We start from the raw sequence: 10,075 nt of genomic DNA, 5'->3' as shown, positions 1-10,075 counted from the left end.
GGACAGGGCTATCAATGGCTACTAGCCATGATGGCTGTGCTGTGCCACCCTAGTCAGAGGCAGCATGCTTCTGAAAACCAGTTGCCAGAAGCCTCAGGAGGGGAGAGTGTTCTTGAGCTCGGGTCCTGCTTGCGGGCTTCCCCCAGGCACCTGGTTGGCCACTGTGAGAACAGGATGCTGGACTAGATGGGCCACTGGCCTGATCCAGCAGGCTCTTCTTATGTTCTTATCTTTATAATGGTGAGGAGGCTAACAAGACTCTCAATGGCAGTGCTTAATTTTTTGAAAGTATTAGTTCTAAAGGCTTTGATCTATTAGTTTTCTCTTCCTAATACTAGGCATGCACGCAAAGCCCACTGGCTTCTCTGCCAGGACGGCACTAAGAGGGAGCCAAGCCCCCGCAGACTAGGAACTTGCTCCCCTACCTAGTAATATACTTTGCCCCTTCTATGCCTCCCCTCAGATTTTTTTCTGGTGCCGCTGGGGTTCTCTGCACGGGCCCAGAGACACTTTTTGCCTGTGTTTTTGTATCACCTTCAGTGCGCCTGGGCTGACTCCTAGTATATTCCAAGGAACCCCCTCCTTTTCTTTCTCCCTCGCTTCTCCAGTTACCCCTCGTGGGCTCGGGAGCTGCGTGCTGCCTGCCACCCCCTCCTTGCAGCCCGCTTGCTGTCAACTGCCTCTCTTCAGAGAGTAGCGGCAGCATCTGCTGAGTTCCCGCCTCTGTCCCCGCCCGGCCCAGAGCAGCAGCAGCAGCAGGAGGCGGAGGAAGAAAGAGAAGGGAAGCTGCAGTGTGCGAGAAGCAGCAACAGCGGCGGAATAAGGCGAATTTTGGCCTTTCTGCTGCTGCGGCCGCTGCAGGGAGCTGACTGGCTGGCAGTGCCATGGCCTCGGCTCCCCACAGGCCAAAGGCGAGCCGCAAAGCGCCAAAGGCAGCAAAGGCTGGAGGAGCAAGCGCCCAGCAATAACTGACCAGCTGCCTCCTTCTCTCTCTCAAGCCTTTTTCAGTCTCTATCGTCCAGGCCGCCGTCCCTCAGCTTCGGCGGCGCGTGTGTGGATCTCCGCTCCTCCTCGACGCCTTTTTTTTTTTTGCCCTCAGCGGAGGCGGCACCATCACCATGTGGGGGAGGCTCCTCACCGAGTTCGGGCAAAACAGTGACTACAGATCAGGTAGAGGTGAGGAAAAGGGCAGCTGGGCAACGGGGGTACCAACTTTTGTGGGGCATCTCTTTGGGTAGTAACTCGTCCCGCTAGGGCGCCCTGAGGACGTTGTGCTGCGCCTGCTGCGCGGGAGGTGGGTGGGGGTTGACGGCAAACGCCGTCTGAACGCAACCCCGGGTTGGGTTTTGTAAGACTCAGTCTCCAAAGTCCGCCTCGATTCCCCCCACTTTTCAGTTTCCGGACCAGATTTTCTCTCAGCCTTGTCTGGCGTGCCCTCCCTTCTTCCGGTACTTTCGCTTAGATGTTCGTTAACGCACGTCGCCATCTGGTTTAGTGATTTGGAGGAGGTGATGGAGGAGGGGCGGGTGGAAGTGAGAGTTGCGGGGAGAGAAGCGTAGGAAGAAGGTCAGTGTAATAAATCCGCACGGCGGTGCAGATTGCTGCACAGCCTGGATGGGAAAGCAAGAAAGGGGAGGACCACTTCAGGGAGCCATTTAAGCTGCACAGACAATGCAATTAGCTTAGGCGGTTATATTTAGCGCTTTCTCACTAATCATCTTTACATCTCGGATTGGCAAATACGGCTGAAATTAAAGAGGGAAGAAAACCAACCCCAGCCAAACATTCTCTCCACCTAGCTTGTTTTCTCTTGGAAAGTTCGAGACATGAGTTTGGGGGTAGGGGAAAGCCCTCGGTACTGCCCGTTTTTGCACATAGTATTGAAATAAAAACAATCTTCTCTAATCATGGAGCCCAACTCCTCACAGAGAATGCGTACTCTCTGCTTCCGGGAAGTAGTGATAACTCAGGGTTTGGATTTTTTCTTTGAAAGAAAGGTTTGACGTCAAAACCGGATGCATCTCTGTTGAGGCCTTAGTGTGATGCGGATCACACTAGTGGTCAACGCTTAGTGGTGGATCAGTTAAAATCGATGGCATTTATTTAGATTTGTAGTCAGTTGGGCCCATCTAGCTTACATGTCAATATTCTTCTTAATTATTTAATGAATAACGGTACAGTTGTTGCTATAATTAAGCCATGCAAGATAGGATTTTGTTGGAATATTCTTATACTCATGGCTAAAACAAGGTTTTAGCTCTCAGCTCTGAACTTCTACTGATATGGAATAGTGTGCTTGCAGTGCATGAGAACAAACCGTACTTGGCTGCGCAGCACTTTAGAATCAATTACCATTCTTTGGTAACACTATGAATTACTGTACTGTTCTGTACTTCTTAGGAATGAGATAAATAGCTTTAAATTGCCATTTGTTCTCGGGGAGAACTATTAAATAGACTGTGCAGATTCCATTGGTTATTGTAGGCCATTCATTTGCTAACTATTTAATTAATGACCAGAGCCAATTATATTTAAATAATTTGCATTTCCTTAATTCATCCAGAGATCCAAACATAAGTGGGGATGGGTGGGTTATATTTGATAGTTCTTGGACTTAGCAGTATGGATGTGAAAGTTGGACAGTAAAAAAGCGGATAAGAGAAAGATTAACTCATTTGAAATGGGGTTTGGAGGAGAGTTTTCGCATACCATGGACTGCAAAAATGACAAATAATTGGGTGTTAGAACAAATTAAACCAGAACTATCACTAGAAGCTAAAATGATGAAACTGAGGTTATCCTACTTTGGACACATCATGAGAAGACATGATTCACTAGAAAAGACAATAATGCTGTGGAAAACAGAAGGGAGTAAAACAAGAGGAAGACCAAACAAGAGATGGATTGATTCCATCAAGGAAGCCACAGACCTGAACTTACAAGATCTGAACAGGGTGGTTCATGACAGATGCTATTGGAGGTCACTGATTCATAGGATCACCATAAGTCGTAATTGACTTGAAGGCATATAACAACAACTAGAAATTAATACCAGAACTTACTTCTGGTTCACTGAAATAATTTTATATTCAATGTATTTAAAGGATCATATTGATTTGCTTTCTCTGTTGGTTCACTAGAAGATATTTCTATCTGGTTTTTTCTCTAGGCTAGGATAAGCATGGTACTAGTTTTCTGTTTCAAGGTACTGTCAAGTACAAAAGCTGTACCTGCCCATGTAGCTCTATATGTACCTCATTTGCTGTAAAGTGAAATAGATGTAGGGAGCTGCCTTACACCAAGTCAGTTCCTCTCCCTCAGTATTCTTGAAACTGACTGGTAATGCCAGGCTGTCCGGGGTTTCAGACTGGGGTCTTTTCCAACCATATTTGGACATGCCAGAGAGTGAACTTGGGACTTTTTGCAAGTAAATCATATGCTCTACTGTACTGAACTACAGGGCATTTTTTTTACAGTTATCTATTAATTTCTTTTCATTGCACACATATTTGTCAGTTATGTTTAGTTTTTAAAATCTTTCTTGCACTGGATCCATGGTATGTATTACAAAGAACAGGGACGTAGTATTTAAAAAGCTTAGGAAGCTGCCTCATACTTAGTCAGACCATTGTTCCACCTTGTTCAGTATTGTCTACACTGACTGGCAGTGGCTCTCAAGAGTTTAAGGCAGGATTCTGTCCCAGACCTACCTGGAGATGCTGGGGATTGAACCTGGGACCTTCTGCATTCAAGGCTGATGCTTTACCACTGAGCTATGGTCCTTCCCAAAGCACAAATCTGTCAATGATAATATCACACTATATGTATTTTTATCGCTTTCACGTGTTATACAATATTAATGAGAAATGGTTGAGAAGAGATCCCCGTCCTCCAAAAACAACAGTTATCAACTTCAAGTATTTCAAAACAATCAGTAGATCTTTCTAGTGATCATACTCCTGAAGTAAAAGGATAGAGAGGCTTGTCAGAAATACACAGATGTTAAGAATCGGCAAGTGCTTCCCAGCTTGTTCTACTGTTACATCAATATTGTTTGTATACCTAGTTTGCTTAGATAATACTGAAGTAAAGAATAAAACAGATTGATTAAAAAGAATGTTGCTAATTATAATAGTGTCCTGCTGATGAACAGAAAGTGACATCCTTATTGTCACAGCTAGAAATCTTTGTGGTATGATGTTTTTTATTTCAGTTTAGTATGTTTACTAAAATCTATACCATCTGCTTGAAGCAGTGATTATGCCTGCTGAGTGCTAGAATATTAGAACAGTTGCTGAATGTACTGTTATTGACCACTTGATGTTTTATTTATTTATATCCCACCCTTCCTCCCAGTAGGAGCCCAGGGCAGCAAATAAAAGGACTAAAAAATAAAATAAAAACAGACTTTAAATTATATTAAAACAAAACATCTTTAAAAACATTTCTAAAAAAGCTTTTAAACCATCTTTTTTAAAAAAAGAAAAGGTTTAAAAACATATTAAAAAGCAATTCCAACAGACGCAGTTTGGGATAAGGTCTCAATTTAAAAGACTTGTTGAGAGGAAGGTCTTTAGTAGGTGCCAAAAAGATAACAGAGATGGCGCCTGTCTAATATTTAAGGGGAGGAAATTCCCAAGGTTAGGTGCCACTACACTAAAGGTCCGTTTCCTATGTTGTGCAGAACAGACCTCCTGATAAGATGGTACCTGCAGGAGGCCTTCACCTGCAGAGCACAGTGATCGACTGTTGTGTTTGATGTTGTGTTTTGATTGGTTGAAGCATCTGGAATAGAACCATTCTTGTAACCAATGAGATTAGTTTAACTATGATGGCATAATAGTTTGGTAAGAAGTTATATCCACGGTGAATATTTTTCATTTTGTGATTAATAATCCTTCACAAGAACTGTGTAATTATTCAGTATTGTTAAAATGACAATCATGTCTTGAACATAAATCTCAGTTCTAACTATTTAAAGGAGTAGTGAGCAAAGTTATCGCACAGCAAACACTGATTAATGAGTAGCTTGATCTTGCAAGAGGCAATCTGTGCAAGGCAGAGATTTTAATATGCAGATTATTCTTTGCATGAATAAGAGGCTGGTTTGCGGATGCATAGTCGCCCTCATTCATAGCAGCTTTATGCAGTTGTTCCAGTCCACCAGTCTGTGTGCACAGCAGCAGGTTGCAGACCTGCTACTGCACTTGAGGAGCCTCTTCACTGTCCACCCTCCTTTGATAGGCCCAGGCATCTTGTCCCCCTTCTTCTGTTTGATGGGGAAAAGGGAAGAGATCTCTTGTAGTCATGGGCTGTCAGTAGGATTAATTGTTTATAGAGGATCAGTACCGATTAATTTTGTTCTGCATGTTTTACCCAACTATAAGAAAATCATGGAATAATGTACCACTCTGTTTCTCTGAATGTGTGAGTGCTCAAGAATAAATACTTGCCTTTTAATCTGCTCATCATGGTCATGTGCCTGCTTCTTAAGAAAATAACTTATGAACACTTGTTTAAGGGGTGGCAGTTGTGAAGATAATACTTATTGATATTATCTGTTTAGGGACCTCAACATTCATATTAGATTGTTTCATCATTTATATTCCATTGTTCAGCCATATCTTATGGGACCATCATCAATAAAACATTGTGACTGAATTTGTGAAGTGTTACAAAATTAATTGAGACAAAGAGCACCCGTGGGTAATTTCAGACCCAAATGTATGCTTGGTTTTGCAAGATAAATAGGTAGTTGTTACCAAAGTTGAAGGAGATTCAGATGTTTCCTCTCAAGGTGATATTGGTTCTGTTGTGGGACACATATGTTCCTAGCACCTGAAATCTCCATATTCTGTTGCTTAGACAGATTCTAGAGCATGCATCGCATGATTATCAGAGGCCCCATTGGATGTTATTTATGACATTAATAGTCATGAGTGACAGAACCCTTTCCTGCTTGTGCTATTCTGTGATCTTTTTAAAACACTTCATTTCTTTATCTTCTGTAAGGCAACATACAACTCTTTTAAAAGAAAGAAAAAGGTGGTAAACATGAATGAGCAACCCTCCCACCTTGGAGCAATGAGCCACCATTTTGTGAACCTTATTATTAATTTTACATACATACGTACACACACACACACTGCCTTGCAAAAGTAATCAGACCCCTGACCAATGCTCTCATATTAATGATTCTAAAATGGTACATTGTAATTTTGTTCTGTATATTTTATTTTGAAACATTGAAACTCAAAATCAATTATTGTAAGGTGACATTGATTTTATGTTGGGAAATGTTTGTAAGAAACATAAAAAACTGAAACATGTTGCTTGCGTAAGTATTCAACAACCTCTGTGCTGTAGAAGCTCCCAGTTTACACAGATGAAAGAAACTGCCCTGTCAAGGACACAGTTACCTTACCATTGGCCTCCACCAGTGAACCATTAAAGTTGCTGTCACATTGTCAGGATAAATCCCCACTATTGAAGGATCATTGGTGAGGCTGTGGATTTGAAGGAAAATGAAGACAAAAGAGCATTCTGCAGAAGTGAGAGATAATGTAATACAAATGTACAGAGCTGCCCCTAGGCACCGACAAGCGGGGCAATTGCCCCAGGCCCCGCGCTTTGGGGGGCCCCTGCGCTTGGCGATCTGCATATAAAAGCAGCAGCTGCGTCCTCCTTACAGCCACAGTAGCGAGCTGAGGGGAGCATAGAAACGAACCGGGAGGAAGAGGTGCAGCGGTGGTTCCCTGACGGCCGCGGTAGCGAGCCGGGAAGGAGAAAACCTCGTAGCGAGAAACACTAAGCGAGTCTACAACAAAGGCTGCAAAAAAGGGAGCTGCAGCTGAAAAATACAAAGCCGCCGCTTCCGCCAACAAAGGCTGCAAAAAAGGGAGCCACAGCCGCAAGCTCCTAGCAGCCGAAATACAAAGTCTCTGCCGCTACCTGGAGGAAAAGATATATTTAGAGAGAAAGAATGTGTGTGTGGGGGGGCGCAACTATGCTTTTGCCCTGGGCCCCGCACATGCTAAGGGAGGGCCTGCAAATGCATAAATTAGGCAAAGGGTACAAAATAATATCCAAGTGTTTGGATATCCCAGTGAGCACAGTTGGATCAATAATCAGGAAGTGGGAGCTGCATCACACCACGCAGGCACTGCCAAGAAAAGGCTGTCCCTCAAAACTCAGTGCTCGAACAAAGAGACTTGTGAGAGAAGCCATAGAGGCCAACAATCACTCTGAAGGAGCTACAGAGTTCAGTGGCTGGGAGTGGAGTAATGGTGCACCAGTCAACCATATCAGAACTCTGCATAAGACTGGCCTGTATGGGAGGGTGGCAAGAAGGAAGCTGTTATTCAAAACGTACCATCTGAAAGCCCGTCTGGAGTTTGCCAGAAAGCATGAGAGTGCCTCAGCTGTGATATGGGAAAAGGCTTTGTGGTCAGATGAGACCAAGATGGAGCTTTTTGGCTAAAACTTAAAGCGCTATGCGTGGCACAAACCTAACACTGCCCATGCCTCAAGACACACCATCCCTACAGTGAAGTATGGTGGTGGCAGCATCATGCTGTGGGGATGCTTCTCATCAGCAAGGACTGGGCATTTTGTTAAAATTGAAGGAAAGATGGATGGAGCAAAATACAGGGAAGTACTGCAAGAGAACCTACTTCAGTCCACTAAAAAACTGCAGCTTGGGAGGAAATTCACTTTTCAGCAGGACAGTGACCCAGGCACAAGGCCAAAGCAACATTGGAGTGGCTCAAGAACAAAAAAGTAAATGTCTTGCAGTGGGCCAGTCAAAGTCCTTATCTCAATCCCATTGAGAATCTGTGGCGCTCTTTGAAAATTACAGTCCACAAGCGACATCCAAACAACTTGAACTACCTGGAGTGAATCTGCCCAGAAGAATGGGTCAGAATCCCTCCGACACTGTGTGCAAAGCTGGTACATACCTACCCCAAAAGACTTAAAGCTGTTATTGCAGTGAAATAGTGGCTCTACCAAATATTAATGTGTGGAGGTGGAATACTTATGCAAGTAACATGTTTCAGTTTTTTATGTTTCTTACAAACATTTCCCAACATAAAATCAATGTCACCTTACAATAATTGATTTTGAGTTTCAGTGTTTCAAAATAAAATATCATATAGAACGAAATTACAATGTACCATTTGTAATTCAGTAATATGAGAGCATCGGTCAGGGGTCTGATTACTTTTGCAAGGCACTGTATGTGTGTGTGTGTATATACACACATCACACTGTCTTCAAATATATATATTTGAAGACAGTGTGGTTTCTTCTCTACCCCTACATTAATCTTCTATTACTTTTGTTTTGTAAAAAACGCCAATAGATAAACATATTGTTCTGCTGCTGTATCGTGGCCAGGAGGAATATGGTCCTAAGGGGCAGATTTTTTTTAATTGATTGGATAACCAATATAGCAGGGAGGCCTTTGCTTGTAAATGGCATGAAGGCTCTGTGAGACTGATAAAAGTGCTGCAGCATTTGATTGCTATGTACTGGAGTGAGCAACTTGTTCAGTGCTGAGGTCCATACTGAGGTGGCAGGCCTATGCACACTTTCCTGGAAGTAAGCACTGGGGAACACAATGGGCCAAATTTCTGAATAAGCATGTGTAGGATTGTATTTCAGGAGCCAGAGGGCTGTAATTTAATTTGCATATATGTGGTGCTCATTCCTAACTACAATTTGCATATAACTTCTGTTAACCTGGCAGATTTCCAAATTATTAATTTATTGTGGTGTTTATGTTCTGAATTTCAAGTTCTTATTTGTGCATCTTTCAGTTTTTATCTGTTTTTAACCATCTTCAAACTTATTTCTGCAGTACTTGTCAGAGCAGTAAATTTACCTTTAAAAAACAGCCACCACCAGGATCTTGATAATTCACATTAATGTTGCAGAGTCAATGTTGTCCAGGAAATGAATTTTTCTTGCCTATTCATGTTGGTGGAGGTACAGTGTTCTTTATATGACTAATTCAAGAAGGCTTTCCCTCATGGAGAGCACCTGCCTAACGTGCAAGGAGTGGGGTGGATAAAGTGCCACCATGCAAATTGGAGTGCCAGATCTAGGAGTGTATGAATAGAGCCTTGCTTGTTTGAGTGTCCAGAGACCATAAACTGAAGCTTGGAAGTGCTTATCAAGGAGGCCTGGAGTTAATATACTTTGCAAAGCAGCCTTCCCCAATCTGATGCCCTCTTAGGTGTTCCTGGCCTGTAACTCACATTAGCCTTGCTGATGAGGCTATTCACCCTCTTTACCTTGGCCTTTAACACCTGAGATATATATTTTTAGGATCCACCCTATTTTCTCTGATGTTGTTTGGTTGTTTTTAACTGTTTTTAATTATGTGTTTTAAAATGGTTGTAACCCACCCTGTGAACTTTGGCTAGGTAATACATTCTAATAATAATAATAACAACAACAACAACAACAATGATAATAGGGATTTGTAGTCCAAAACTTCTGGAGGTTACAAGGTTGGAGAAGGCAGCTGGAAAGCCATAATAGTCACAGTGCAACTATTTGTAACATGTTTTATAGTTTATAAAATACAATTAAGTGGTGAGTATTTTTTGTGCTGTTTCTCTTTTAAAAAAAATTTTGGGGGGATTTTTAGGGAAAATACCTTAGGTCAGTGGTAGAGCATCTACTTTGCATATAGAAGGTCCCAGGTTCAGTCTCCAGTATCTTCAAGTAGGCATGGGAATATCCCCTGTCTGAAACCCTGGAGAGCTGCTGCCAGTTAGTGTAGACAATACTGAACTGGATGAACAGCTTCCTATGTTGCTAATTGGCTAAATTAATAGTAGAGCAATATTTTGATCCTTGATTCACAAATTTATGAGAAGGCAACTTTTAGGCAGCAGTGGCTTCAGCTGCTATAATCATTATTTTTATTTTGTTGTTGTTGTTGTGTCTTCTCCAGTAACAATGACCTAAGACTATGGTCTCAGTGATATATGACAAATGTGATACTTTTCTTGCCAAATATTAACCTCAGGTAGTATGGGAGTGACCAGCCTCACAGGCAATGTCA

At 42.5% G+C, this 10,075-nt stretch overlaps 1 protein-coding gene across 6 annotated transcripts in view; it reads left to right on the top strand.

Moving 5' to 3' along the window:
- The first annotated feature begins 738 nt into the window (after positions 1-738).
- Positions 739-10,075, top strand: part of CEP85L (centrosomal protein 85 like) — a 146,038-nt gene continuing 136,701 nt past the window's right edge. For 2 of the 6 annotated variants that reach the window (XM_061623704.1, XM_061623702.1), the window contains exon 1: positions 739-1,170. In XM_061623704.1, the coding sequence (XP_061479688.1) occupies positions 1,119-1,170 (52 nt within the window). In that variant the 5' untranslated portion in view covers positions 739-1,118. Of the gene's footprint in view, positions 1,177-10,075 lie in introns of all 6 variants that reach the window. The other 4 variants (XM_061623703.1, XM_061623701.1, XM_061623699.1 and 1 more) reach the window with 2 other exon arrangements.

This window comes from Rhineura floridana, chromosome 4, assembly GCF_030035675.1.
Source record: "Rhineura floridana isolate rRhiFlo1 chromosome 4, rRhiFlo1.hap2, whole genome shotgun sequence".
NCBI classification, from domain to species: domain Eukaryota; kingdom Metazoa; phylum Chordata; class Lepidosauria; order Squamata; family Rhineuridae; genus Rhineura; species Rhineura floridana.
Note: the sequence above shows the minus strand (reverse complement) of the source record. Positions and strands in the feature narration are given on the sequence as shown.